Here is a 27997-nt window from a genome sequence, read left to right as displayed (position 1 = left end):
CGAACCAAACTCCATCGTAAAATCGAAGAAACAAAAGAAAATGTCCGAGCAAAAATCTAATCCATATCCATCTCGTCCTGTGTGGTTCCATCCACCAAGACTCTGGTCTTCTTCTTCTGCCGGAGTCTCTCCTCTCCATGGACCTTGCTGGCAACCTTTGCACCCTCTTCGACGAGCGGCCCTCCCTCCTCTCTCTCGCGGAGTTCCTTGCGAATAAGATGCTCGCCCTCCGCAACAACCTTCCTGTCCGCTTCGCGCTTGCGTTCCCGCGCAAGCTTGCCCGCCAAGCGGCGCTTCGTGAATGCCCGTTCTCTGCGTCCTCTGATCTCCTCCACCCGCTCCATGGCCTTGACCGTCGAGGCGACAAGATTCCGGTCGTACTTGACAGGGACGTTTCTCTTCTTTGCGAACTGGGATAGGACGAGCGACGAGTCGACGATCATTTCCTTGCCGTTGGCTGCGCGGCCAGCCTTGGTCCACTTGAGCTTTCGCGGTTGTCTCTTCAGCTTAAAGTTGGAGTGGCATTTTGAGCGGCAGAACCGGAAGCCTTTCCCGTCCAGTCTAACCATCTGGATACCCTTGGAAGGGTATACCGGGCGAGAGCAGAAGTGGCATGTTTCGACTCTGGAGGGTAGGTTAGTTAGCGGGATGGAATGGGGCTGGCTGGGTTGCGACTATGGAATCAGAAAAAAAAGATAACTAACCTCATTTTGGCGGACTTTTAAGTTCCTCCAGAGCTTTACGAAAAGGGTCCGGTATGGGAGTTGTATGGGTGTTATCAAAAAGTCGGGGAGAAATTCGTATCGACAAGCAGAAGTTTTGAAATTCTGCCGACGCTAAACCGGATTGGGTCCCGCGGCGGCGTTCCGAGTTTTATCTCGACGGCCGCTTCTTCTCCCCAACGTCACCTCAAGAAGGACGGGCACGGTTATCTCTTTCTCACTCAGTTTCTATCTGAACCCTATAATCCGGTTTGTTGAGATGGCGTCCACTCTTGCGCTCGGTCTTGGTGTCGCTACGGCTGCCTTCTTGGTATGTTCAACGTCCAGGCGCGACTTCCGGCTTGTTCCTGTGTACTAATCTGTTTGCTTTCTAGGGGCGTGCTGGTCTGGTCGCCTACCGTCGGTCCCAAGGAAGTGTTAATGCTCTCGGAAAGGCCTTCTACAAAGGGTTTGTAATTTGGATATTGAGGATACTTATGGATTGCTAATGTGGCCGCAGAGGATTTGAACCTCGGATGAACCGTCGCGAAGCCTCCCTGATTCTCGAACTCCCGTATGGCCGCACCACATTCACCACGCGATCTATTTGAGTCAATACTGACAGAATTGCAGGGAGCGCACTTTGAACAAGGATAAGGTCCGCAAGAAGCACCGCCAGTTGATGCTGCTCAACCACCCCGACCGTGGTGGTAGCCCCTACCTGGCAACGAAGATCAACGAAGCCAAGGAGTTTTTAGATAAACATTCTTGAGATTTCCCCGAGATTGAGCTGTTGCTTGCGGCTACTACTGCTAGTGATTGCAATTTGAGACGAGCGACCGGAAAAGGAATCCGGGTCGGATTTTGGGGAATTTGATACGAGCCAGATCATACTCCGTGTATAAAATGCTGTCTTTGGGTGCATAGCGTGGCGTTGGCTGGATTCCGAGGATGGGATACATATACCCCCATCCTTTCGGATATTTGTACTGTATATATTGGTGAATCGCCACTCTTGAATTAACATTCTGCACATGCTTTTTTTGTATATTCAAATCTCTAGCTGGATTCATCGGAATTGGTAGCACTAGGGTCCAAGGGGGAGTCACGCTACAAAGTGTGGCTGACGTTATCAGATCTTAATATCCCGTCTTTCGGAGTTACTACGTATTCGGTGGGTAGTGGCTGACAAGATGGCTGTAACTCCGATGAGTCACTGTCTCGGTCACTGCCGTGCCTTAGGATGGTCACAAGCCCGAGCAAAAGTCAAATCTCGTCAAGCTCAAATAACAATCGTTCCAAGGATCGGTTGTAGGCGTGCCTTGTCAGGGTCGGCCAAGCCACTGCAGAACTGAACGGAAGGGCTCGGACCCGAAAGAGGTTACAGGTCCCTCAAGTCTCGGGCCTTCGGGGGGTCGGGTGTCCGGTGGTCGACTCGTATATCGTATTAACCTTCACAACTTCTCTGGCTGGAGATGGCACTAAGGAGCTTGGCTGGCCGGGGTTAAGACGCGCTGCGCCGTCCAGGCTCCGGCAAAGGCAGCACCGTTACGTTTGCTTGTTTCTTCTCTTCACACCGTCGATTCGTCGGTTGTAGTCGTTCCCTCATTGTCTAAAGTAGGGCTGCGGCGATAACACATCGCCTGTTCCTTTTGTTTTTGTTCTCTTCTTGCTGTTCTTGACGGCCTCAGGATAATATTAACCCACACTTGCGTTCCTCTCGTGCTGTCCCTTTATGGGTTGTGGTCGCCACGTGCCGACAAAGTGCTGATTGAGTAAGCCCGCGATTTTTTATCCCCCATGTCATCATCCACTTTTTGCCTCCGCCATGTGCTGACTTGCCCACTCACCCCAGTCACTCCTTTTGACGATTTTCGCCGTGAGAAAAAGAAAAAGACAGTAAGGAGAGTCGCCGACGACTTCCAATCAAATCAAAATCAGCGCCCTCCGACACTTCCGCTTGGCTTGAATGGAAGGACCCCGCATTCGACTTCTGACAGACCTACCTACCCGCTGACATTATCGAAACTCCACCCTCTCACGCATCGGCCAGTGCCTGAACCTCACTAAGCATCTCAGCATTCCTTATCCGGACTAAGATGGATGGCATTGGGGACGACGCGAATGGCATGGGCTACGATATGCCCTTGCTTATGAACCAACAAACTCCCATCTTCGGCGCATACAACCACGATGGTTCTCCGGTCACCGCTGCTCTTCCGAATCCTACCTTTCACGATGAATCGTCGCTGGGCATTGGAGACGATACGAACGACGCCAAACGGAGACGGATTGCGAGGGTAAGTGTCTGGGATTCTTGTTGGTTGCTCGACGTTCATGTTTGTCTGATTGCGCCCCCTGCAGGCTTGTGATATGTGCCGGAAGAAAAAGATAAAATGCGACGGCAAGATGCCCAAATGCTCCCACTGCATCAACTACAAAACGGACTGTGTGTTCACCCAGGTCGAGAAGAAGCGGAATCCGCCCAAAGGGTACGTTCTCTGCTCCTATATTGACGCATCCAAATGCTGACGGCACCCGTGTTTTAGAGCCAAGTATATTGAAGGTCTAGAGAACCGGCTAGGAAGGATGGAGTCCCTGCTTCGTCTCTCCGGTCTGCTTTCTGAAGATGACGGGAAGACGGATCTTGGAACATTGGAAAAACGACTAGCCGATCGATCTATGTCGACTGGCGGGCTTAATAATAATAATAATAATAATGCCACCAACAGCCCGACGAGGTTCAATATGCCCTCTAATACCCAGTCTCAGCCGGCTAGTACATCACGACATTCGACTCCAAGAATGGATTCCCAATCTAGCCCACGGACGGCGGCTACCTCACCCGATTCGCAGAAGGAGTCTGAGAACGAAGTTGAAGGATTGTCAGATATGATGTGCTCCCTGGTGACGAACAATTGCGGTGAAACGCGTTATATTGGTAAGTGCCTGTGTAGCTACATAGAATGAATTAGGGCTGACTGGTTTCAAAAAGGGTCCTCGTCGGGTTTCTCTATTTTCTCACCCAAAGGCATTCAATGGGTGAACGAGAAGACAGGGGACACGTCCTTCCAAGACATGATTTCGTCAGCCTACATCGACGATAACAAATGGATGTACTGGAAACCGGAGATTTTTAGCGACATTTTCGCCCGCCGTGTTTTCAAACCCCTGCCGCCTAAGGAGGAGGCATTATCCCTTTTCCGAGACTTTTTCGATAACTTCAATTGCATGTTTCCACTTTTTCACGAGCCGACGTTTATGCACCTGGTTGAAAAGCAATATTCCCGAGATCCTTATGAAGGTTCCGGCTGGTGGGCGAGTATCAACGTGGTGCTTGCTATCTCGCATCGCTTACGTGTGATGAGCAACCTCGTCCCCCAGGAGGAAGACAAAAAAGCATGGCTGTATCTGAAAAATGCTATGGGTGTACTAACGGAACTGACGATGCGAAACACGGACTTGTTGAGTGTGCAAGCTCTTCTAGGCATGGTGGGTCTCACATCTTTGTTGTCAATGCAGCATAAATCTAACACTCGTTGCAGTCGCTTTTCCTTCAAGGAACTCCGAACCCACAGCCATCGTTCTTCTTAGTCGCTGCGGCTATCAGGCTGTCCCACAGCATCGGACTCCATAAACGTGGGTCCGGTTTTGGGTTAAACCCTGTAGAAGCAGAGCAACGGAAGAGAGTGTTCTGGATTGCTTATATGTTAGACAAAGAGTATGCTCTCTTGGTCCAATGACGGTTCTTTTTCTAACAGTATATTAGCATTTGTCTTCGTTCCGGCCGTCCGCCTGTTCAAGATGATGATGATATGAACGTCGAGCTCCCAAGTGACGATCCTCCGGACAATATTGGCAATGTTCCATTATTCGATGGAAAAGGAAAGTTTAACATGTTTCGAATTCTTTGCCAGTTTTCTATCATCGAAAGCAAGGTCTATAAACGTCTTTACTCGGCTAGAGCTTCAAGACAGTCTGATGGTGAGCTCTTGAATACCATTGGCGAGCTTGATAGAGAACTCGAAGAATGGAAGGACAGTATCCCCATAGATTTCAGGCCCGAGCATGAAATCAAAGCAACGCATACGCCTCTGATTCTTCACGTCGTTGTGTTGCATTTCGCCTATTACAATTGCTTGACAACCATTCACCGGATGTCTGTTCACCACGGCTATTGGACTAGTCGCCTATCCAATTATGCTATTCAAGGATTGAATGCTCGACCCCTAAACCCGAGGGTTTTCCTATCGGCAGTTCTATGCGTGACCGCTGCTAGGGCGTCTATTAACCTCATCAAATACATCCCGCAAGGTGATTTCGCGTGTGTTTGGTAAGTTCCGATGATTCAAAAGGTTTTTAGAGACGGCATCTAACATAACCTGTAACTAGGCTGATTCTGTACTATCCGGTTTCTGCGTTGGTGACGTTGTTCGCAAATATTCTCCAGAATCCCAACGACGCGCGAGCTCGCTCAGATGTTAAACTAATGAATGTGGTTGTCAATTTCCTTTCTACACTCGTATCTGACGAGTCAAACGGAAGCATCAAGCGCATGCTCGGCGTTTGCGGCGAGTTCGAGCGGATTGCACAAGTAGTCCTCGATAAAGCCGAAAAAGATTCTCATTCAAAGAGGAAGCGGAAGGCTGCGGCAGATGAGCCTAGGGATGTACAGCAAGACATTTCTAAGGAGGCAACAACATCTTCTACCTCGAAGCCAAATACAGCCAGTGCACCACCCACTACTATGCCGTTTTCGCCCCCGCCGCAGCAATACGGTACCGATTCCCAGAATGGTGGCTCCAACGTCATGAATGGGTTGCCGACTTTTACATCAAACCAGGCAATGTCCGGGAGCAACGGCATTTCCAATGACATGCCAGGGAGCATACCTGCTATACCTAGGGCTGGCCAAGATTTTGCGAATATGCTTAGTCCTAATGCCCTGGATGGGCTAGACTTTGGTGGTCAGCCACCCTTGACATCTGGTGGAGATATCCCTATCACACCGTCTTTCCAGCAGCCATTTGTTCCACAAGACCTATGGCAGATGCCAATGACAATCGAATGGGACTGGGCCGATATGTCCACGAACTTTCCAGTCTTTGATTCAGGCCCCAACCACTGATTAGTGTTTACGATAAAACGAACTATTTTTCCAACTCGACTCTCCCCTAAACAACATTTACGATATTTATACACCAGTTGCAGGATACAGAGGGCAACGGACGGACATTGTGTTGAACTTCTCTCCACTTAATTAATCATTCTATTACATTACTATTTGGCGAAGGAGTGAGGGAAAGGCGTTTATTTGTGCTTGGGAGCATTCTATATGGTGGGTGTACTCTGTGGGAAGCTCCTATTTTACTCGACACTCGACACTCTGCGATTTGGGAGAGACAGGAAATACGACTTAGATGTATCTTGAAATATGATTCCCCTCTTACGACTGTGTCTTATTCCCTCATAATTCACCGGGTTTAACGGTGGAGCAAGGTGAGCCAAATAACGCCTGGGAAATGCTAGAGTTGTCTATGCTCTTCTTGGCCATCGTGAAACTTGTGTGGTCCAATGTAATTGTAAACTTGAAGATACCTGTTATTCCTGGAGCTTGCTGGGACAGATCAAACAGTATTTTCTGATCTTAGAGCTGTTTTAGCTGTGGTCCAGTGTACAAAGCTGGAGTTGATGACGACGGAGTTAAGACGATTTCCTTCCTTAGGATTCTGGATGACTCAGCCGACCCGGAGCGGCGAAAAAACCACGACCGATCCAACCTCCCAAAGGCGGACAGCAGCGAACTGCTTCATCAAGTACCCCCAATCACAACTGATTGACACGTTTTACGCCTGATCTGCCTGGCGTGGGCTTCTATGGATTCTTGTGCTTAATATTAACTTCACATCACACGTTTCCGCTCCACCCGCCCTTCCACCTTTCAGCCTCTGGGCTCACCTTCCTCGACCATGGCCAGTTTACTCCGACGGCCAGGCAATCTTGCTCAATACTCGAGGAGAGCCGCAGACCGCATCTTCCGCGCAGGCCCCCTATATACGCGGATTCCGCAGTCAAGGCTGTCATCCTTGGTCACAGCGCGACGTGTAAGAACATTCGCTACACAGAGCCCCGGTGACCCGAAGCCTCCGAACGGCGAAGACAACCAGAAGCCACCTACCGGAAACAATGGTGGTGATCAGAAGCCCCCTCAGAAGCCGGAGGGCGAGAAACCCAAGGAACCCGAATCCAAATTAAGCCCGGAGGATGAAAAGGATCTAGACCTTTTCCTTCAACATATGAAGGAATGGATTCCGCAATCACAACAGCAAACCCTTCAGGATATGCGAGCCACTTTAAAGAGGGATGGTATGTCGTCGGAGGTGCGGGATTTCGTCCAGAAGCATCTCAAAGGCGGCTCCGATCCGTCGATGTTGGATTACATTCAGATTACTCGCCATATTCATGCGTTATCGCAGGAGAAACCAAAGACTGAAAAGGAGCAGAAGGATGAGAAAAAGCAGGGCGAAAAGAAACAAAAGGGCAAGGATCAATGGGGTCAATCTCCGAACATGAAGACATTTGAGTTCGGATTTGATCCTGCGTCGTTCCTAATAAGTTCCATCGTTGCCTACTATCTTTATCGCAGTGTTTTCCCTGCCGAAAATACGAAGGAGATCACATGGCAAGAGTTTAGGAATAACTTCTTCGACAAGGGTCTTGTGGAGAGGTTAACCGTCCTCAACAACAACCGGGTGCGTGTCGATTTGAATCGTGAGGCCGTTGCCCGAACGTATCCGGACGCACAGGCAGGCGCCTACTATTTCAGTATCGGATCAGTTGACAGCTTCGAACGCCATCTTGACGAGGCCCAGAATGAGCTCGGGATTCCTAGCTCTGAGCGTATTCCAGTTTCCTACATTGAAGAAATGCCATGGGCAGCCACTTTCTTGTCCTTCGCCCCTACGCTCCTCTTAATGGGTGGTTTCTACTACCTGTCAAGGCGTGCTGGCGGTGGTAGAGGTGGCAACAGCGGTATCTTTGGTATCGGAAAGAGCCGAGCTAGACGCTTTAACCACGAATCAGATATCAAGATCAAGTTCTCTGATGTCGCTGGAATGGACGAAGCTAAGGTTGAGATTATGGAATTCGTTAGCTTCCTCAAACACCCAGAGAAGTTCCAGAAGCTCGGCGCCAAGATTCCTCGCGGTGCGATCCTGTCGGGACCTCCTGGTACTGGTAAGACGCTTCTCGCCAAGGCCACTGCTGGTGAATCTGGTGTACCTTTCTTCAGTGTCAGTGGTTCTGAGTTCGTGGAGATGTTCGTCGGTGTCGGTCCTTCCCGTGTCCGGGATCTCTTTGCCAATGCACGCAAGAACACCCCTTGTATCATTTTCATTGACGAAATCGATGCTATTGGTAAATCTAGAGCCAAGCAAAGCTTCGGTGGTGGAAACGACGAGCGGGAAAGTACGCTGAACCAGATTTTGACTGAGATGGATGGCTTCAATACTTCTGATCAAGTGGTTGTCTTGGCTGGTACCAACAGACCCGATGTGCTTGACAAAGCTCTTATGCGACCTGGACGATTCGATCGACACATTGGTATTGACCGACCTACAATGGACGGCCGCAAGCAAATTTTCCGTGTTCACTTGAAGAAGATTGTCACTAGCGAGGATATGGAGTACTTGACTGGCAGACTCTCTGCATTGACCCCTGGCTTTGCTGGTGCTGACATCGCAAACTGTGTCAATGAGGCTGCTTTGGTTGGTATGTAACCCCCCTGAACGTTTGTTTTTTACCTTTTCCGTTATGTGATTCAGTTTGCTAACTTCAATCAAGCTGCTCGCGAGGATGCGGATCGTGTAACAATGAAGCACTTCGAGCGTGCCATTGAACGTGTCGTTGGCGGTTTGGAAAAGAAGTCCGTTGTGCTCTCACCGGAGGAGAAGCGCACTGTGGCGTACCACGAAGCCGGCCATGCTATTTGCGGTTGGTATTTCCGCTGGGCTGATCCGTTACTGAAGGTTTCCATTATCCCTCGTGGACAGGGTGCCCTTGGATATGCTCAATACCTTCCCGCTGGTGGCGATACCTACCTGCTGACATCAAACCAAATGATGGATCGGATGGCAATGACCCTGGGAGGTCGCGTTAGCGAGGAACTGCACTTCGACACCGTTACCAGCGGAGCTAGCGATGATTTCAACAAGGTTACTCGTTTGGCAACAGCTATGGTAACGAAGTTTGGAATGTCACCGAAGCTGAAATACATCTACTATGAGGAGGACCCGTCACAGCAGATGCACAAGCCTTTCTCCGAGGAAACCGCCAAAGATATCGACATCGAAGTTCGCCGCATCGTCGGCGAAGCCTACAAGCAATGCAACACTCTCCTAACAGAGAAAAAGAAAGAAATCGGATTAGTGGCCGAGGAGCTCCTGACTAAGGAAGTTCTTAGTCGTGACGATATGATCCGTCTCCTCGGTCCCCGAGAATGGCCGGAATCAGGAGAATTCGCCAAGTACTTCGACAACACGTACGGACAGACCATTGCACCCCCTGAGCCTGCTGTAGGAGAAGACGCCGAAGGAAAGGACGGCAAAGATCAAACACCTCTGCCGCCAAACTCATCCTCATAGACCGGGAGCAAAGAAAAGAACTTTGACGAATGACCTGTCCTTTTTTCTGCTGCTCTTATATCCATCTTTCTTGGGAACATACCTGTATTTATCCTCTTTTTTTATTCACTCCCCTCCTGTTCGTGTCTCTTCTACCTACCTACCCCACCTTCCATTCATCCTCTCCATCCATTCCATTGACGGTGTTACCGGAATTTAAGGCATATCTTGGTATCTTCCCTTCCGTCACACCTCCATCTGACGCTTTTGTCACATTGTCTATGCACTTTTGCCTGAGAAGCGTCGAGTGTAATGTACCAGTGTATAGTAGGTAGTTATATGGTTGATTTTCATTAGTTCTTTCCTGACTAAGACGTAATCCATTATTATAAGTTAGTAACGATACGTGGGTAGATGGGTAGAATTATATGTACTATTGAATCGAATCCGGTTGTACACTTTCGGCCGTAGCTTAGAAGTAAATAATAAAGAATATAACCATTAGTAAACGGCGAAAAACCAAACAGAACCTCCAAGACGTAACAGAAAATATAACGCAGGCCCAATATCTACTCCAATCCTAAAAACAAACGGGAAAGATAGACGGGTAGTGGATGATCTTTATCCCATCGAAATAAGCAAAGACGAGGTCGAAATTTCGAACTCCGGAAGTAAATAGACGGTTAAACCTCAGGGGTTTCCGCGTCTACTCCTCTTTCTTGTCCTTGGGAGTAGGCTGCACAGCCTTCTTCTTGTTCTTTCCCTTGTACTTGGGCGCAACGGACAGACGTGGGATGAACTTTCCAACGCGAGCTTGATATTCCCGGTATTCGGGGTATTTGCTGGTGCTGATTCCCTCAGTAAGGCGGACACTTCCCTGGAAGATGAGGAGAAGGCCGATAACACCCGCAGCAGTCCACTGCGCGTATTGCTCGGTACGGTAGGCGCTCCAAAGGTACAATGTGAGCCAGATGGCCTGCTCGGCGGCGAAATTGGGGTGCCGGGAGAGCGACCACAGTCCGCTCACAACGAAACCACGCTCAAGGTCTTCCGGGTCATACTGATCCTTGAGGTTACCCGGGATGCGGGCAGAGTTGTTGTATTCTGTCTTGGCTTTTTGGAACTTCCATTGTTGCTGGTCGGCAAAGAATTCGAGGATGATGAAAAAGAACGCGACACGAGAGAAGATCAGGTCGGGAAGCTCGAAGGATTGGCCGCCAGGAAGCCGCGCGAGAAGCAGAAAGTTGTAGGTTGGGGTTGTAAGGAGCAGTAGCAGGAGTGGCTGAATCGTGCTGATAAAGGTAATGTTGAACAGGAAGAATAGGAAACGGTTGTTCACCCTGGAGCGGATTATGGACCAGCGGTAATCTTCTGAGCCATAGCTGTAGCCGCCTCTGCGCCAGTAGTTGAAGGTCAAGCGCACAGTCCAGAGAAGGGAGACTGCAGCAATGGTATCCAAGTTAAGTGTGCGCAGACCCGAAAGACGCGCCCAGACAGCGAAATGAACATTGAATATAGAGGGCAAGATAGACCAGAGGCGATCGACCTGGGAGTAGTTGCGGCTGATCTCGGAGAAAATGATAAACAAGCCAGAAAGGAAGATGGTAAAAGCAAGCGCAGTCGCAAGGGGGTTGGTCGCGAGATAGATTTCCTTGAGCGCATTTACATCTTTTGCTGCGATTACAGGCCGGAGCTGTTCTGGGAGCGCAGCGACTTGCGACAGGAATGGTCGCACGGCGTGGTCAAAGGAGACGCAGTCTGCGAGAGACTTGACTTCAGGCAGTGGAAGAGTCATGGTTTCAGATAGGGGGGCAGCAGCAGGGGCAGCAGAAGGCACTTGGCTGCGGAGGAAAGATTCCCACATGAGAAAGGCGATAACAATAGTTAAATGGTCAAGCTTGACACTGATGGGGGTGAACACAAACAAACAAGAAGTTGTTCACCAAAAGAGCTTGGGCGGGGAGGCGCTAAACTGCATCTGGAAGTTAGCTGTTGAAAGACAGGTCCCGTGACTCGCGTCGTTTTCGCGTTTCTTGACGAGACAGATCCAGCTGTTATACTCGATCTTGGAAACTGCCCCCACCAGAAAACAGATCGGATTATGAGTTCCGATCTCAGGTAGTATTAATTGTCGCCTGACCGGCTGCCATGGCCGTTACGAAAGTCTTGTGCGTGGCAGAAAAGCCTGCAATTGCCAAGGCTGTCGCTCTGCACCTGTCTGGAGGTACGATGCAAACTGTACGTGAATGAGCCCCGATGATAGGGGGTTGGACTGACGTCAGAGTAGTTTCATATTCCTGGAAACCAGTATGTGAAGAACTATGTGTTCGATTTCAATTTCGGTGGTCAGTTGGGCGACTGTGCTGTCACCATGACCAGCGTCCTAGGGCACTTGACAAGCTTGGAATTTGAGCGCCAGTACATGGGCTGGACATCTTGTCCGCCGGCGACGCTGTTTGAAGCCCCTGTTCATATAGCTGTGGATGATGTTTGTGAATTGAAGGTTAGCCAACATTGGTGAATGCTAATCTTGAAACACAGGATAAAAAATCAATCGCAGAGAACATCAGGACGCAAGCTAGATTTAATAAGTATTTGGTCATTTGGACCGATTGTGATCGAGAAGGAGAGCATATTGGCACAGAGGTGCGTGATCAGGCGAAGGAAGGCAACCAGCAGATCATGGTCAGACGGGCCAAGTTCAACAATACTGAGCGAGCGTACGTGAACTTGACTCTATTTATTTTCCACTTTGGGATTTGCTGACTCGCAAAAAGTCATGTTCTAAGTGCTGCAAGGTCCCTTATTGATCTTGATGAGCGTCAGGCTAGCGCAGTAGCTGCGAGGATAGAGCTCGATCTCCGCATTGGAGCTGCATTTACTCGTCTTCTTACCCTCCAACTACAGAACCTCCATGAGAGTCTGGCACAGCATGTCATAAGTTATGGTACACAGCTTCACTTTCTATAAATTGGAATAACCGTTTGATCTAACATATTGACATCCAATCAGGGTCCTGTCAATTCCCAACTCTAGGGTTCGTGGTTGATAGATATCTGCGCGTGAAACGATTCAAGCCGGAGACTTTTTGGGGAATCAAGGTCATGCATATCCGAGATGATATCAAGGTGAACTTTCTTTGGAATAGAGTCCATCTTTTTGACCGAGCCGCTGTGGTTATGATGCTCGAGCGCTGTTTGAAGGCAAAACAGGCCAAGGTCACCAAGGTGAATCAGAAGCCGACGAGCAAATGGAGGCCTTTGCCATTGACAACGGTGGACCTGCAAATGATGGGTACAAGATACCTGCACATGGACAGTTCAAAAGTCATGAAGGTAAATTCTTCATTGCGTAAAAACGCTTATGTATCCAGCGAAGTTACTCACGAATCTTAGGCAGCAGAAAATCTATATACTAGAGGTTTCATCAGTTATCCCCGTACAGAAACCGATCAGTTCGATAAGGGGATCGACCTAAAGAAACTAGTTGAGAAACAACTTGCAGACCCGAACTGGGGACAATATGCTCAAGGGTAGAGTGACATCCGCCCTTTATCTATATTACCTACTAAGTGCTTTTATTCTCAGTCTTCTGAGTGGCAATTTCAGGACTCCTCGAGCTGGTCGACACAATGACCAAGCACATCCGCCTATACACCCTGTTTGCTGGGTTAACCCCACCGTATTAAACGCTGATGAGAAAAAGGTGTACGAGTTTGTTGCCCGACGCTTTCTCGCCTGTTGTTCCGATGACGCGAAAGGACAGTCAACCGATGTTGAAGTTCAATATGGAGACGAACTGTTCCACGCCAGAGGATTGATTGTATTGGAGAGGAATTATCTCGACGTTTATGTCTATGACAAGTGGGAAAGCACCCAGCAGCTACCCAATTACCGAGTCGGCGAGCTATTCGAACCTACAGAAGCCAACATTTTCGACGGCAAAACAACACCTCCAAACTATTTGACAGAACCGGAGCTTATTGGGCTCATGGATGCCAATGGCATCGGCACGGATGCTACTATGGCTGAGCATATCGAGAGAATAAAGAAACGGTTCTACATCGGCGTCCATGCGCGCGGCGGCGGCCGAAACGCCGCCAAAGTACTTATTCCCACTCGTCTGGGCATCGCCTTAATCCTCGGCTATGATGATGTCTTCGCCGGTCTCGCAGAAAGTCCATCCCTAAGCAAGCCCTTTCTGCGAAAGCAGATGGAGCTGGAAATGCGGGATGTTTGCGCTGGGACTAGGTTTCGGGCGCATGTGGTCCAGCAAAATCTGGACATGTACCGGGAATTATTCATTCACACTCAAATGAGAATGAATATGCTCAAATCTGCATTTCGGAGATATATCGTTGAAGAGGCCAATGTGTGAACCTCTATTCGCTCCCTTTGAAGTCATCACCCGATATTTTACTTTACGGCAAAGTTATGATCCCTGATGAAGGTGGTATGCGATGATAATGAAATTGCACTATCGCAATGTATACAAATTTACTTGAGAAAGGACCGACATTGAAATAATGACTTAATATTGCAGCTACGGAACCGTTTCCATCAGAGAATGTCCCGCCACGAAATTTGTCTTCGTAAAGAGGATTATATATGCTGTTATGAAATCTACTGGCACCTGAAGAGCCTTTTACTGGCTCTAGCGGCAAGACCTTGAACTTTCGATAGAGCGGCACCTGTCGGCCACGCCCTACAAACTTTGATTAAAGTCATGTGGATCATTATACATCGCGTCGCTCCTCCTCGGGAAAGGTTTCTCGCTGCTTAACATTCTGCTCGGTGGCTCTTCCTGCCTGAAAGATGAACTGTGGGCTTTCTGACCGAATTCGGTCATTCCTCGTTGAAAATGAGCCTGGCGTGGATTCATACTCGAGCGAGCCTGTGTCCGAAAACCTGAACTGAAACTGCATCTGTTGACCTTGAGTTTCAAATTTCTTGATTAGCTTCCCCAGCTGTTGATCATCCTTTTCGAAACCGGAAGAAGACTTGTGTCTTTTTTGCTTCTCGGCGGCGGATGCTTTCTCCTGCTTCTTGGGAATAGATTCTTTTTCTTGCCTCTCGTTGAGAGATTCTATCGAGGAGCTCAGGCTATCGAACTTCGTTCCAATCTGTTTGTGTGTCTCATCAAGAGTATCACAATTTTCTTTCATCTTGTCAGCAGATGTCCTCATTTGTTCAAGATAGCGGTTAATGCTACTCGGTTTCGCTTCAGTCGCTGCATCTTCTTCGGGTCTCTCAATTGGATCGAGTCCCTCGTTGTGAATGCTGTGAAGGAGGGACTTCTCACCGGACTGCCCATCGAACTGCCCATTAACTGTCGGCCGCCTCGTCAAAAGTACAAAGAGCCAAACAAGGGCCGCAAAACAGATTATCATGATAACCACAAGCGCACATACTTGACCTGGTGGCAACTTTGGTGCCCTGTAAAATGGGTTTAACCAAGAAGGTTTGGCCTTCAACGAGGCCGTTGGCCTGACTGCGATATTTTCGGGGAGAATGCTCGCCGTGGGCACAGTGTGCTTGGATGATTTTGATCTGAGGCTGGTAATGGGGATGAAAATCTTAGCCTCGCGAAGTTTTGAACAAAACGACCATGTTGATGCCACTGCACGATGATCGATTTTGGGAACCGTTCGCCCTGACCATAGGCAGAAGACATAGGCCAATGAAACCGGAGTCATCACGGTGACCAAGCCGCCGATGAGGCTCTCAGCAATAGCAAAACGATTCATTGTGTGTTGTAAGTAGACTTGGTAAAAGTAAAGTGTGAGTGAGAAGTCGAGATCGTACGATCTGGAAATAATACTCGGGTCGAAGTTGCAACTAGCTAGAAAAGTACCACCAAGGCTGGGAAACTCGAAATTACCAAGGTCTTTATATGACCACCCTAGCAAAGTGATATACCTTTTTGTGAAATGAATGATAATAATCCTTTGTCTCTTTGTCGCCATTGTCCATCCAGGCACTAGTAACCTACGGGCATAACCACAAAATCTTTGAGATAATCCGCAACACATAATGGGTTGAGTTTCAACAACCAAACATACAAGAATGGATATGTACATGGCCTTCTTTCAGCCGTCACAGAGCTATATTCAAAAATCCTATCAAATCACTACTCAAGCTGCTTGCTAAGAACGACACCATAGAAGACAGTAGCACCGATGGTGACCAGGTTGATCAAACTGGACAATCCATGAAGACGGCCAAACTTCTTGTTCAGGGCTATCATCTCCTTAGAGTGAGGAGGGGGGTCGTAGCTCTTCTTACCGTCGCGGGTTTCTAGATTCAGCTCAGTAAGTATTTATTACGTTCCAAAACAAGGGATCCCGAGTAGAAATTGGGTGCTACCCATTTACATACCCTGGTGCTTCCTCTCCTGCATAGTATCAACGGTAAGCTTGCGCAGGACGGCAAAATTTACCAAGCCAGTTACAAAGGCCGTCGCGAGTGGGAGAAGAACTTTGGTCTGGTTGTCTGGCTCTAGCAGCCCAGAGATTCCAAGAGCCTGGCCGCCGCGAGAGGCAGTCAATCCGACGACGACCGGAAGTGCGGTCTGGAGTGCGAAGTAGGTAGGGAAGACCTTGGCCTGAAGAGCCGAGAACTGGGGGCGCGGGAGGGCGCGGAAGGCGATGATTCCAGAGACAAAGCTCTACATAATTGTTGTTAGAGATATGACTGTGTCCCTGAAGGGGTGCGATTGGGTAAAGTACCTGATAAAGCTGGACACCAAGGAGTGTGCCATAGCTTTAGACGCGGATGTCAGTTGGTTGCTCGCGGCTTGAATAGGAGGACAGACCTTAAGATGTGAAATGGGCGAGGGTCAAGCATCTTGAAACAGTTTCTATTTTGGCTCTCACCAGCGCTGAAGTGGTGTTTGATAGAGTGTTGATGTACGAAGAAGTCAAGTATCATGCGACGGCTGCTCTTATGGATTGGGATGCGGGACCATCCGAGGTTCTGCGGGCCTGTGGAATTAATAATTACGTCCAAATACTCCGTAGGTGGAAATAACAAATTGTACTCCGTATATTATGATATAAACACGAACTTATATTATACGCACGCACTGTCGAATGATGTCATGTGCTGTCGTGTTTCGGCTGTTCCCAAATTGGAAATATCGCGCGTCTGCCTGGACACCAGCTTGACCATCGCCTGCTGCCTTTTGGCGGTCCTTTATCAGCCAATTCGCCATCGGTTGTCTTTTTTCCCATTCATATCTGCCTCTCAAATTTACCATGGCGGAAAAGGAAGCAACGGTCTATATTGTGGATGTGGGGAAGTCCATGGACGAGCGCCACAATGGCCGAGAAGTAACGGATCTCGAATGGGCCATGCAGTATATCTGGGACCGCATTACAAGCACAGTAAATATCGCGAACCTTCCGAAGAGAATTTTGTTGACTGGTACAGGTTTCTACTGGACGTAAAACGGCGATGCTGGGCGTAATTGGCCTCAAAACTGATGGTAAGTCATACTACTTGCTATCTATTCTTGTATACTAAGAGATCGGCAGGTACCTCCAACGAACTGCAAGATGAATCAGATGAATCCCATTTCTCACATATCTCTGTTTTTTCGGAGATCAAGCAGTACGTATCCTAATATCTTCCATTATGCGCGCCCCATATCTGACCAAATGCCTAGGTTTCTCATGTCTGATATTCGACTGTTGGCCGAGCAGATCAAACCAAGCAACGTCGACAAAGGGGATGGTATTTACCCCGTACTTTGAATATCTGCCCGCGCTGATGAACCTAGCTATTTCTGCTCTTATATTGGCAATTCAAATGATCATCACTCACTGTAAGAAACTGAAGTGGAAAGGGAAGATTGTGCTCATCACCAATGGGATGGGGCGGATGAACAGTGAGAACCTTGACGATATAGTATCGAAGGTCAAGGAAGATAATATAGAACTGGTAGTCCTGTGAGTTCTTTTCCTATGATTTTTCAGCAGCGGATCTAATTGAATGCAGGGGACCCGATTTTGACGATCCCGAATATGGCACCAAGGAAGAAGACAAAAACTCTCGCAAGGTAGAGTAATGACCTCTTGACAAAATTAGACTCTAACAAGTTCTAGGCCGAGAACGAGGCGCTATTGAGGACCATCTCTGAGCAGTGCGATGGAGTCTTTGGCACTCTTGAACAAGCGGTCTCAGAAATGGAGATTCCTCGCGTTAAAGCAGTTCGGCCAATTGCATCATTCAAAGGCTTCCTGCAACTAGGTAACCCAGAGGAATATGATACCGCAGTTCGAATCCCTGTAGAACGATACCCTCGAACAATGGTAGCGAAACCCCCGTCGGCCAGCCAGTTTGTTCTGCGCTCCAATCTAGCTGCCGAGCAAGAAGGGGCTGAATCAGTGACTGCCGTTCCGGAGACACAGCCTGAAGATGGCAGTGCTCTCACATCCGTGAGAAATTTGAGGACTTATCAAGTTAGCGATGAGAGTGCCCCTGGTGGGAAGATCGATATTGAACGAGATGATTTGGCCAAAGGATATGAGTATGGACGTACAGCAGTACATATCAGCGAGACCGATGAGAACATCACAACACTTGATACGACAGCAGCACTGGAACTGGTTGGATTCATCCAAAGTGAACGGGTACGTGACACATAGTTGTAGCTGATTTAGTACCAACTAACGAACGCAGTATGCTCGGCATATGCACTTATCAAGCACCAACATCATCATCTCTCAGCGAGCCAACGATAAAGCCTCTCTCGCGCTATCTTCATTTATCCATGCTCTTTTCGAGTTAGAGAGCTATGCGGTTGCTCGTCTAGTCGCAAAAGAGAACAAGCCCCCTATTTTGGTTCTTCTCGCTCCTTCTATAGAGCCAGAATACGAGTGCCTCCTAGAGGTCCAGCTTCCATTCGCCGAAGATGTTCGAACATATAGGTTCCCATCTCTCGACAAGGTAATTACCGTATCCGGAAAAGTAGTAACGCAGCACCGAAATCTTCCAAACGACGACCTTCTTGATGCCATGGACAAATATGTGGACAGTATGGAGCTGATGGACACAGACGAGGATGGGTAAACCGCCATAGAAGTATCTACATGACGGAAGCACATCGCTAACAACAAGCAGGGACCTGGTTGATGCACGTTTCCCAATCGAAGATTCATTCTCACCGGTTTTACATCGCATAAACGCCGCTATTCGATCCCGTGCCGTACACCCCAATGACCCCATTCCACCCCCCGCGAAGACCCTCACCCAGTTCTCGCAACCACCAGAACAGGTACTTCAGAACGCAGAACGCCACCTCAAAAAGCTCATCGAGGTAGCCGATGTCAAAAAAGGTACACCATAATCTCCCCTCTATAATTAGCATATACTAACACACAATCAAGTGCCACCCAAGGCCAAAGGCCGAAAGCGTGCACGCGAGCCTGAGAAGCCCCTCTCCGGTCTCGACGTTGACGCTCTGCTTAACCAAGAAAAACGCGTCAAAATTTCACCGAACAATGCGGTTCCAGAATTCAAACAGACCCTTGCACAGGCCGAGACTATTGAGACAACAAAGGATGCCGTGAAACAGATGCGTTCAATCATCGAGGACCAGATAAGACATAGTTTCGGTGATGCAAATTACGACAGGGTCACCGAGGGTTTGGGTGCCGTCCGCGAGGAACTCATATCATACGAAGAGCCTAGCTTGTATAACGAATTCATCAAAGAACTCAAGGAGCAGGTCCTGAAGGAGAAACTGGGTGGAGATCGCCGGGAACTCTGGTGGTTGATTAAACGGAGTAAATTGGGTTTGATTGATCAGGGACAGTCAGAGCTTTCTACTGTGACCGAGGAGGAAGCAAAGGCGTTCATGGCGGCCCAGTGAAGGATAGGATTTGTATCACAATTATTCTAGATACCATGCGCTCTGTATGAGAATGAGATACAAGCGATTTCTAAAATCAGACAAATTCAACGTGCTCAAACAACACAGGGGGGGTCATGTAAATCGAAAAGGAACATCGGTGCTGCAAAGAGATATAGCGTACAGCCAAGTATATACCGAATGGGTTATGAGATCTTCCCCAGTCTCTTCTTTCCAACGTTGACCTTCTGGTCGAGTCTAAAAATAAGTTAGCGAGCAATTCCATAAATAAGATAGCGAGCAATACATACCTTGTTGCATCCTCATCCACCAACCTGAGCATCTCATTCTGCACCTCCAACTCTTCATTAATCTGAATCCCCAGCTCCTTCTGCCGCTGCACGATTTTCATCAATTCTCCCACGCTCATGTCCTGATCCTGCATTATATCCCGCTGCAATTGCAAGACGCCTTGGTTATCCAACTCTCGAGTTCGCTCTGTCTCTTTCCCAAGAACCCTCCCCGACCTTGCGGGTTTCCTCCCTGCGGCACTAGCACTCCCAACAAGCGCCTCCTTATCCTTGATCGACGCAACGGCGTTATCCACCCTACTCTTCGCCGCCATGGCATTCAATAGATCTTCGAGCCCATCTTTCTCCTTCCGAGCATTAATAAAAAGGTCCTTCCGCCGGCGGACTTCGCCTTCACCAAGTGAGCTAGAAGAGGCAAAGCTATGACGCCCACTGCCATTTCCATTCGTGCTGCTCTCAGATATCCTCTTCAATCCGTCCTCTAGAGCCGAAATCAGCGACCCCGCACGCACAAGAGAGCTCTTCGCCCGCGCCGAACTCTCATGCTGCCTCTGCGGTGTCGTCTCCTGATCCCGTCGCGTAAGATGGAGTCTTGCGTCGTGCAGATGCGATTTTAAATCCCGGTAGCAGTCGAGCCATAATGTTGGGTCTGTAATCGGCTCTCCTCCTGTTCCGCCGGGCCCTGTTGCTGCTGCGTGGAGACGAGCGGACGAAGCAGTGGCGCTGTCGTTATTCTTGGTATTATTAGTACCCAGGCTAGGTAGATTTAGGAATGCGCGCCAGGCGGGGGAATTGCGCCATCGAGGGTCAGATGCTTCGTTGATGGCGCGGAGGTAAGACTCGAGACCCTGGCGCCGGGATTCGCGGAGTTCGGTGTTAGATACTGTGTTTGAGAACCAGGATTTGGCAGGGAGCGGATCAGGGGGTGCACTGTTTGTTTGAGATGCTAGGTTGGCGTGGAAGGTTGTGAAGTCGGAATAACGCTTTGAGATGGCAAAAGAGCGAAGCGGGAGGCGGAGGGTGATATTATAGATTGTGTGGGGAGGTGAGGTGGTTGAGGTTGTAGTTGTTGGGATTGATATTTCGAGTGCGGGAGCCATGGTGAGAGTTATAATGTATTGGAAGCTCGGGAGAGCTCCATGGATAAGGACAGACAGAGGGTGATGCGGAAGTTGGATTTGGAGTTGGAGTGATGGGCGATAAGGCAGCTCCAGTCCCGGCCTAAACCGAATCTGGACAAAACAATGACGCAGCATAAAATGATCTGGATGCGAGATGCGGAGTATATTACTTCTCTGTGTTCATCGAGAATAAATTGAGAAATTATGGACAGTCAGATATTTAGATAAACTTCGGTCCTCCCTCAGTCCATAATTCCCGCGCCTCTAACAAATCGCGCTGCCCATAGTGTTCTCCGATTATCGTGATGACCATATCCAACATTGCGCGAGTCTGCGTCTCCACATCAATATCTATACCTTCGTCCTCGAATTCAGCCTCGGCTTCCTTTTCTTCTTGGGGTATTGGTTCGACACTGCTCGCTGCGATCCGCGCTTCGAGCCGTGCTTTTGCCTGCTCCAGTTCCTCCGCGCCAGTCCCCTTCTCCGTATCGGGTTGATCGGGGTCCGAAATGACAGTATTTATAGGCTCATCCCCGTTCTCGTTTGGCAAATCATGCTCACCCCGATCATCGTCAACGCCAGACTCGTAACCGTCCTCCTCTTCCTCCTCGTTTTGGACCTCCTGTTCTTCACGTATTTTCTGCAAGATTCTCACGGCCCGTTTCCCCAGCTCCCGAATATCACCAATATCCCGAGCCCCAAGCTGTCCAGCATCTCGGCACTTCCCTAAAAGTCCCCAAGCCCAGGCTCCGATGCGTCGAACCAATACCGCATCCCCGTTGCGCACATTCTCTGACATAAGTCGCGCCACGATCACCAGCACTCCCAGGACACTATCCATATCCATGCATGCAAGTTGCACTGTTTGGGGGTCAACCTGGAGCAGCAAGCGCCTCCACTCCTTCTGGGCATTTTTTGACGACCGGGGGAAGCTGATGGGGTGCTTGTCGTCAAGCGCGGAGATGGCTTCGGACGGCGGTGTGCATTTCAGAATCGATCGTAGGAGAAGGAACCGGTGGTGTAGGAGGTTGTAATAACTGGCTTGAGCTTCCGAAAACGACTCATCGACGATCGGTTTTGTTATCGCCCGGCTGATGTAAACGCCATCGGAATAAAATCCCACTGGGATGCGCTTCGCAGTCGTGGTTTCCTCCTTTACGATCTCCTCTTGAGGAGCTTCATCTTGTTCTTCGGTTGTTATTTTCGTCACTTCGGCCGATTCTGCCAACGGTTCTGTCGCGACGGGTGCGTTGAAAAGGGTAGGTAGGGAGCTGGCTTCAGAACTAGAATCCAACATTTCCAAGTCAGTTTATATCCAACAGAAACATTCGATTCATCCAGAAAATTGCTGACGCGCATGGGGTAAACCGGGAAAGACGGACCTCGCTCCAGTCGCAAGCTAGACCAACCCAGAATGCAAACTTAGCAAGCACGTCGTAACAAAAATCCCCAACTCAACAAAGTGAAGTAGGTAGCAGTAAAAGGAAAGTGCTTACCGGACCATTCTTAAATACTCTAATCCATCATCTGCTGGTCCATAAAAGAGCTCATCTCCGTTGATGGTATCGAGGCCCGGAAAGGCGCTTTTCTGTCCGAACACTGGGTGGTTGCGAGGTCGCTCATATGGAGTCACCGAGTTTTGTGTCTCCTCGTCGTCTTGATCATCTTCTGCGTACGAGGATCGGGCGCGCTTGGTATTTGGTGAGGGTCCAGAGCCTGAGCTGGGGAAATCTCGCTTTTGTGGCATGCTCGGGTTGGAAATAAGAATGTCTTGTGGTGGGTTGAAAGAGTTGAGCCGTCCGCGATGTCAGGGAGCTTTTGGAAACTTTATTCGGACTAGCTTCCCACCCGCAGATCTCCTCTGGAGTCAACGGTCTAGACTGACAACCTATATATATACTGTACCTGCAAATTCAATACACCTAAATATTCTTAATAGTGAAAAATTATTCGCAAATATAGTCCTATAATAACATTGTCTTGTTTGAAGGTTTATACAGTGAATCGTTAAATATTCATTACTCTTTTGTTCCTCTTTCTAAAATATCTGGAATTGTCGCTTAAGGACGTAGACGCTGAGGGTCACGAGGGAACAGAGTCGCCAACCGGACATTTGGCAATCCAAGGAAGAACATGACAATACGGTTCAGACCGAGTCCACCACCAGCGTGGGGAGGACAGCCCTGGCGGAAAGCAGCCAGATAGTCCTCGAAACCCTCGTGGTTGGGGTCGACGCCCTTCGCGATCATAGAGGCCTCCAGCTCCTTCGCGTCGTGGATACGTTGAGCTCCCGACATGATTTCCTCACCGCGCATAAAGAAGTCATAGGAGTTAGATAATTTGGAGTCCTGGGGGCAAGACTTCGTGTAGAAGGGGCGAACAGCCATGGGGAACTTGTCCAGCACGTAGAAATCGGTGTCGTACTTGTCACGGATGATTTGGCCCAGTTGCTTCTCCATAGCCGTGCTGAAGTCATTCTCAAAGCGCTCCTGCTCTGAAACGTCCACACCCGCCTCCTTTAGAAGCGCTACACCGTCCATGTAGTTTAGTCGCAGGGCTTTGCCGTCCTTGGGAAGCTTGAAGTCGCCTGCCTTGGGGTAAGACTTTTGGATAATGGCGATCTTGTCACTGTATCGCTCCTTCAAACCGGATAGGATGAAAACGAGAAGGTCCTCAGCAAATTCCAAAACTTCGTGGTAGTGGGAACGGAAAGTCTTCTCGAAATCGAGACCCGTGAACTAAAAGTAGACTATGGTCAGCTTCATAAAAGGGAGGCACGATCCTAGAGTGGGCATACCTCAGTCAAGTGGCGATGAGTGTTGCTGTCTTCGGCACGGAACACAGGTGCAATCTCGAAGACATTCTCCATGTCTCCAGCAATGCACATCTGCTTGTACAGCTGAGGGCTTTGCGCCAGATATGCGTTTCTCTTGAAGTATTTGACCTCAAAAACACCGCTGCCACCTTCTGTAGCAGCACCCACGAGTTTCGGTGTAGAGATCCATCGAGAGCCGCTCTTGATCATGTACTCTGCGAAAAGCTCTGCAACACCGCTAGAGATCCAGGTAATAGCCTGGCTGGTCGCTGTCTGAAGGTCGAGGACACGGTTGTCAAGTCGGGTCTTAAGAGTGACGATGGGGGTACCGTCGGCGTCAACCTGGAAACCCTCCTCGGTGGCCTCTGGAAGTGGCCTTTCCGCATCCTTAACCTGCATGGGAAGCTGTTGGGATGCTTCGGCAATCGTGTAAACCTTGCGGATGTGAACTTCATGGTTGCTCAAAGTTGCAGAAGCAATGGGAACAGCGGGCTTCTTGACAACACCAGTGACCTGGACAATGGAATTGACATTGAGACCACCAGTGTATTTGATCATCTGTCGTGAGATGGGTTCCGCCGCAGCAATGACAGCTTGTAGCTTCAGACCCTGCTGTCGAAGCATCAGAAATGCCAACTTAGCACTCTGAACCCGGGCATTGTCCACACGAGCGACCAATGTGATTTCCTGCTCGTAATGTTCGTCGCTAATCTGGGAGAGTTGCGTGCTGGGAAGGACGTCTTCGGATTCGGGAATCGTGCCGTATAGATGCTTTGCGGTGTCGTTGGCGTCAGCTGCCGCAGCCTGGGCCTGCTCTTGGGCAGCTCGCTGCGCAGCCTTCTCCGCCTTTGCCTTATCCTTCGCAAGCTTCTTCAGCGCGCTCTTGCTCAGCTTGCCGTCTCCGCCCTCGGCGCCCTCAGCACCCTCCGCAGCGGGGGTTTCCTCGTGCTTGGGGCGAGTGGGCAATTCGGAATCCGCCATGATTATTTCGGAAGGGTTAAAAATCAGTAGATACCCCGGGAAGTATGGCGAAATATAAAAAACGTTGGAACTTTGGGTCACTTCCTCGGCGCTTCAACGTCTCGTTGACTCAACGGCGTTACAGCTCTTCAGATCACCCCGCCGGGCGGTGCAAGCCCTAAACCCTACGAGGGGCTGTTCACGTGATATTATGGCCTGAGGCAGCAAGTATCTATGCATGGCTATCGGCCATTTAGAAAGCAAATATAAACGACATCATGGCATGGCCATAGTATAAGCACTAAAACATAGTCCAGAAAGTTGCGAATTCAATATGAGTATTTGAATTACCGTGGAAGTCTGCGACGTACAGTTTACAATACAGGATGTTTATTGCATAGCACACAGCTATCATATTCTGTATACATGCAGGATGCTGAAAAAACTGCTCAAGATTATACACGATTATGCAATATGGTCACAGACAGCCCCGAATCTACCGGGTCTGCCAGCCTGAGTGTTGTAGTCCCCATTCAACGGCCTTTTGGACGTCGTTAGCAATAGTCTTTGGAGACCATGCAGGCTCGCCACCAAGGTATACTCCAGTTCGCACAAGAATAGAATGCCACTTGCTATTATGCGCACTCCGGTATGAGTTGGCTCCGCGGATATCCGATTCTGGGTTGTCTCCAACCATGTAAACATTTCGCAAAGGTTTCGCTGTTTCCAAGCCAAATGCCCTGGCGCGATTACGCAGGAGCTGGTTTTCTGCGAATTCATATGTCCCTTGCGAAGGCTTGCCAATAACTGTCTTTTGTAGCTCAACGCCCTTACTGGGTCCGCCGGTAATTGCACTCCACGTGCCTTCCAATGCTTCGCGAAAGCCGCCCTGGCCCAAACGCGGGAGGCTATAGGCCGCGGCCCACCAGAGATCGGGGTTCGAAAAATAGAGAGGTGGCTGACCATCCTGTTGGTATCCGCGGTTCGGGAGGTCGGAGCGGCCATTCTTCTCCGATAGTGTTCCTAAGACTCCTTGTGACGAGAGCAGAAGGTCGACGATGACATGGGCGTCCAGCGCCCAGTCTCTTGGATCATTGAAAACGAGAATAGCATCAATCTTGAGACCCTTAATAGGATCATTTGGTTCTCCCTTATGGGACAAGGGTTTCGTGAAGGTCTTGTAGTAGTCGCTGAATCCTTTGGAGAACGGCCAGATTGATGGATTGGCCATGAAGATGTCCCCAGGTGTTACAACATTCCTGAACCCATACCTCTCTGCTACCTGACGACAACCATTTCCATCTCCGCCAACTACCAGCACGCGCTTATTCTCCAAGGGTGGTTGCGTCTCTGTCCCGCGTACCATCTCAGCAAAAGGTGAATGGCTCTGAACAATCACATTTGCATCCAATGGAACCTGAAGCTTCTCGCTGATTTCAGCAACGCGCTCTGTTTCATGTTTTCCACCTCCGTTTGTGAGAAGGATAAATGGTATTCCTTCTTTCTTAAGGAGCGACAGCGATTCGGCGGCTCCGGGTATGGGCTTCGAAGATCGGAGGAGGACGCCATCGATGCTGTAGAATGCATTAGTCAAGCAAACACTAACAGGCGGGATGAATCGACTACACTGTAACGCCCAACTTACTCGAAAGCAAATGCAAAATCCGGCACTCGCGGCGCAGAGCTGAGATTCCGAATGCTTCGGCGCCCTGGACCGGCGGGGATAAAGGCGCGGCTATAAGGACGTTGGACCAATCCCAGGGACCGCCAGAGGCCCTGGGGACGCATGTCTAGTTTATGAAAGCGAAAAGAGTGATTGGGAAAAAGAAGCACGTAAAGAAGAAAGGAGGGAAGGAGGTTCGGTCGGTTTGTCTCGAGAGCAAGAGAATGCGGAGGTTGGAGTTGTTATCAGGAGGGAAACGGCGAGTCATCGGAGCAACACCGCATTCAAAGGCCGAATGATATCATCCCCACGCCCATTTCAATCTTCCCTTTTCCTACTCGCACCGAACAACAAACCCATCTAAACGGACTATAATGGAAGCTCCTCCGCCACTCTCCCGCAATGACCTCCGCACCGCCTACCCATCTCCCCACGGAAATTGTCGTTCAGATTTTAAACGAGGTCGCCGCTGATGAGTTTGCCCGCCAGAAAACACTCCACGCCTGCTCTCTGGTCTCGCGGCAATGGTACACCTGCGCAATTGCTCTACTCTGGGCAAAACCGCGGATAGATTCTGGCCCAAGCTTCACGAAATTCGCGAATACAATTAGTCCCCCGATTGGAGTGCGGAAGAGCAAATGGAACCTCGGAGCCCTGGTCCGCAAGCTTGATCTGAGCTTACTTGTCCATCACAGCTCTCCTAGCCTGACTGCCAGGCTTCTGGGCCGGGTGAAAGAGAACCTGGAAGTTTTCCTTGCACCAAGGGTTTCTTTTGCCGTGAACAGCCTTCCGGCAATTGCAAAATGCTCTAAACTCCGTTACCTAGACCTTTCCCTCGTGGCCACATCCATTCCCTTTAGTGATCTGAAGAGGAGTTTAAGTAACCTCTCCAACCTCCAAACCCTTCGCCTCCCCCAATCAACCTCTATCACGGATTCTGACTCATGCGGAATCCCATGGCCACCTAATCTTCGCCGTATGCAGTTCAGCGGCCACTTCTCCGCCGATTCCATCCGGTCATTCCGCTGGCCAACGTCCCTTACAGCCCTCACCCTCAAGAACTGCTCTGATCTCTCACTCCCAAATCTCAGCAGTCTTATGTGCAGCCCGGACCTAAACCGCAGCCTGAGACGTCTTACTATATCCGGTTTAAACCGGCGCTTAAGCCCGGAATCAATTACCTCTATACTGGCTTTAATACCAGCCCTATCGTTTCTCAGTATTCCTGGGGATATGGTAGACCACACGTTTCTCGATTTGCTTTGCCATATCGGTATTCCTACTCTGGAAATACTTGAATTCGGTTACCCTAATATAGACCCAACAATATACTTCGCTACGGAGGGCTTAATAAAAGCCCTCGAGTTCGGTCTGCCAAAAGTATACACCGTTGGCTTTGCCGAAGTGTTTGTTTCCGATGATGGTCTATTGGACGATGATGTGGTTGATAACTTCTTGCTCAATCGCGCGGCAACTACAAAGTCATCTCTAGACCTGCCTGGTGTTTATTATATATGAGCGCCTTGGGGGTGTATTTGGCCTCTGGTGGAAACAATAATGTCCCACACAGAGTGGGAAAGAACCCACAATCCTCCTAGCCTGGTGCTGGGCTGGGTTTTGGTTGCACGTTGCATGTTGCATATTTATTGCGCGGCCACGGGGTTATCCATGCATATATTTTGGTTCAACGTGTACATATTTTTTCTCCCTTGCCTTTATCCATGAAATTACGAGATACGAGAATAGAAAGAACAAAATTCTAGACGGGAAGGGGGTGGGGGTGTTGACCTTGATTGATAGACACTAAAATTAGGCATACTTAAGAAAGCCGTGGATTTACCTAGAAATGGCAGTCATACAGAAAGTATAAGCAGCCTGCTTAATCCTACTGCTCAACATTCAATACGTAGCAGCATATATAGCGATATTACTGACAAAATGGACATATGTGGA

The 27997-nt window shown here is 49.3% G+C and overlaps 14 protein-coding genes across 14 annotated transcripts; 6 read left to right on the top strand and 8 right to left on the bottom strand.

Moving 5' to 3' along the window:
* Positions 1 to 56: 56 nt before the first annotated feature.
* Positions 57 to 709, bottom strand: RLP24 (ribosomal eL24 family protein; the record flags this gene model as incomplete). Its single annotated transcript, XM_041695675.1, has 2 exons — positions 57 to 624; positions 705 to 709. 2 exons carry the CDS (start codon positions 707 to 709, stop codon positions 57 to 59), a joined length of 573 nt encoding a protein of 190 aa, XP_041561381.1.
* A 272-nt stretch (positions 710 to 981) lies between these two features.
* On the top strand, positions 982 to 1473 carry pam18 (putative mitochondrial DnaJ chaperone (Tim14); the record flags this gene model as incomplete). The annotated part of the gene is made up of 4 exons (XM_041695674.1): positions 982 to 1032; positions 1097 to 1170; positions 1222 to 1275; positions 1335 to 1473. 4 exons carry the CDS (start codon positions 982 to 984, stop codon positions 1471 to 1473), a joined length of 318 nt encoding a protein of 105 aa, XP_041561380.1.
* Positions 1474 to 2800: 1327 nt separating this feature from the next.
* On the top strand, positions 2801 to 5829 carry atrR (transcription factor atrR; the record flags this gene model as incomplete). The annotated part of the gene is made up of 7 exons (XM_041695673.1): positions 2801 to 3001; positions 3066 to 3193; positions 3251 to 3642; positions 3697 to 4193; positions 4247 to 4422; positions 4471 to 5034; positions 5094 to 5829. The coding sequence occupies 7 exons, from the start codon at positions 2801 to 2803 to the stop codon at positions 5827 to 5829; spliced, it is 2694 nt and encodes an 897-aa protein (XP_041561379.1).
* Positions 5830 to 6670: 841 nt separating this feature from the next.
* Positions 6671 to 9343, top strand: AFG3 (AAA ATPase afg3; the record flags this gene model as incomplete). The annotated part of the gene is made up of 2 exons (XM_041695672.1): positions 6671 to 8471; positions 8544 to 9343. 2 exons carry the CDS (start codon positions 6671 to 6673, stop codon positions 9341 to 9343), a joined length of 2601 nt encoding a protein of 866 aa, XP_041561378.1.
* A 685-nt stretch (positions 9344 to 10028) lies between these two features.
* On the bottom strand, positions 10029 to 11186 carry APUU_70761S (DUF1295 domain protein; the record flags this gene model as incomplete). The annotated part of the gene is made up of 1 exon (XM_041695671.1): positions 10029 to 11186. The coding sequence occupies one exon, from the start codon at positions 11184 to 11186 to the stop codon at positions 10029 to 10031; it is 1158 nt and encodes a 385-aa protein (XP_041561377.1).
* Positions 11187 to 11470: 284 nt separating this feature from the next.
* TOP3 (DNA topoisomerase 3) lies at positions 11471 to 13699 on the top strand (the record flags this gene model as incomplete). Its single annotated transcript, XM_041695670.1, has 7 exons — positions 11471 to 11560; positions 11610 to 11810; positions 11864 to 12042; positions 12100 to 12269; positions 12335 to 12657; positions 12718 to 12854; positions 12910 to 13699. The coding sequence occupies 7 exons, from the start codon at positions 11471 to 11473 to the stop codon at positions 13697 to 13699; spliced, it is 1890 nt and encodes a 629-aa protein (XP_041561376.1).
* Positions 13700 to 14057: 358 nt separating this feature from the next.
* APUU_70760S (uncharacterized protein) lies at positions 14058 to 15068 on the bottom strand (the record flags this gene model as incomplete). Its single annotated transcript, XM_041695668.1, has 2 exons — positions 14058 to 14479; positions 14624 to 15068. The coding sequence occupies 2 exons, from the start codon at positions 15066 to 15068 to the stop codon at positions 14058 to 14060; spliced, it is 867 nt and encodes a 288-aa protein (XP_041561375.1).
* A 383-nt stretch (positions 15069 to 15451) lies between these two features.
* APUU_70758S (DUF4149 domain-containing protein) lies at positions 15452 to 16251 on the bottom strand (the record flags this gene model as incomplete). Its single annotated transcript, XM_041695667.1, has 4 exons — positions 15452 to 15618; positions 15700 to 15988; positions 16050 to 16083; positions 16136 to 16251. 4 exons carry the CDS (start codon positions 16249 to 16251, stop codon positions 15452 to 15454), a joined length of 606 nt encoding a protein of 201 aa, XP_041561374.1.
* A 326-nt stretch (positions 16252 to 16577) lies between these two features.
* KU80 (ATP-dependent DNA helicase 2 subunit KU80) lies at positions 16578 to 19195 on the top strand (the record flags this gene model as incomplete). Its single annotated transcript, XM_041695666.1, has 10 exons — positions 16578 to 16706; positions 16753 to 16807; positions 16857 to 16932; positions 16988 to 17055; positions 17102 to 17270; positions 17320 to 17380; positions 17427 to 17954; positions 18004 to 18389; positions 18445 to 18659; positions 18711 to 19195. 10 exons carry the CDS (start codon positions 16578 to 16580, stop codon positions 19193 to 19195), a joined length of 2172 nt encoding a protein of 723 aa, XP_041561373.1.
* Positions 19196 to 19380: 185 nt separating this feature from the next.
* Positions 19381 to 20741, bottom strand: APUU_70756S (Qc-SNARE protein; the record flags this gene model as incomplete). Its single annotated transcript, XM_041695665.1, has 2 exons — positions 19381 to 19432; positions 19486 to 20741. The coding sequence occupies 2 exons, from the start codon at positions 20739 to 20741 to the stop codon at positions 19381 to 19383; spliced, it is 1308 nt and encodes a 435-aa protein (XP_041561372.1).
* Positions 20742 to 20826: 85 nt separating this feature from the next.
* Positions 20827 to 22353, bottom strand: APUU_70755S (SIP1 domain-containing protein; the record flags this gene model as incomplete). Its single annotated transcript, XM_041695664.1, has 2 exons — positions 20827 to 21889; positions 22103 to 22353. 2 exons carry the CDS (start codon positions 22351 to 22353, stop codon positions 20827 to 20829), a joined length of 1314 nt encoding a protein of 437 aa, XP_041561371.1.
* Positions 22354 to 22666: 313 nt separating this feature from the next.
* Positions 22667 to 24402, bottom strand: dps1 (putative aspartyl-tRNA synthetase Dps1; the record flags this gene model as incomplete). The annotated part of the gene is made up of 2 exons (XM_041695663.1): positions 22667 to 23344; positions 23404 to 24402. The coding sequence occupies 2 exons, from the start codon at positions 24400 to 24402 to the stop codon at positions 22667 to 22669; spliced, it is 1677 nt and encodes a 558-aa protein (XP_041561370.1).
* A 475-nt stretch (positions 24403 to 24877) lies between these two features.
* On the bottom strand, positions 24878 to 26169 carry APUU_70753S (putative HAD superfamily hydrolase; the record flags this gene model as incomplete). Its single annotated transcript, XM_041695662.1, has 2 exons — positions 24878 to 25955; positions 26027 to 26169. The coding sequence occupies 2 exons, from the start codon at positions 26167 to 26169 to the stop codon at positions 24878 to 24880; spliced, it is 1221 nt and encodes a 406-aa protein (XP_041561369.1).
* A 277-nt stretch (positions 26170 to 26446) lies between these two features.
* On the top strand, positions 26447 to 27562 carry APUU_70752A (F-box domain protein; the record flags this gene model as incomplete). Its single annotated transcript, XM_041695661.1, has 1 exon — positions 26447 to 27562. One exon carries the CDS (start codon positions 26447 to 26449, stop codon positions 27560 to 27562), a length of 1116 nt encoding a protein of 371 aa, XP_041561368.1.
* Positions 27563 to 27997: the final 435 nt, after the last annotated feature.

This window comes from Aspergillus puulaauensis, chromosome 7 (genome assembly GCF_016861865.1).
Source record: "Aspergillus puulaauensis MK2 DNA, chromosome 7, nearly complete sequence".
NCBI lineage: Eukaryota > Fungi > Ascomycota > Eurotiomycetes > Eurotiales > Aspergillaceae > Aspergillus > Aspergillus puulaauensis.
Note: the sequence above shows the minus strand (reverse complement) of the source record. Positions and strands in the feature narration are given on the sequence as shown.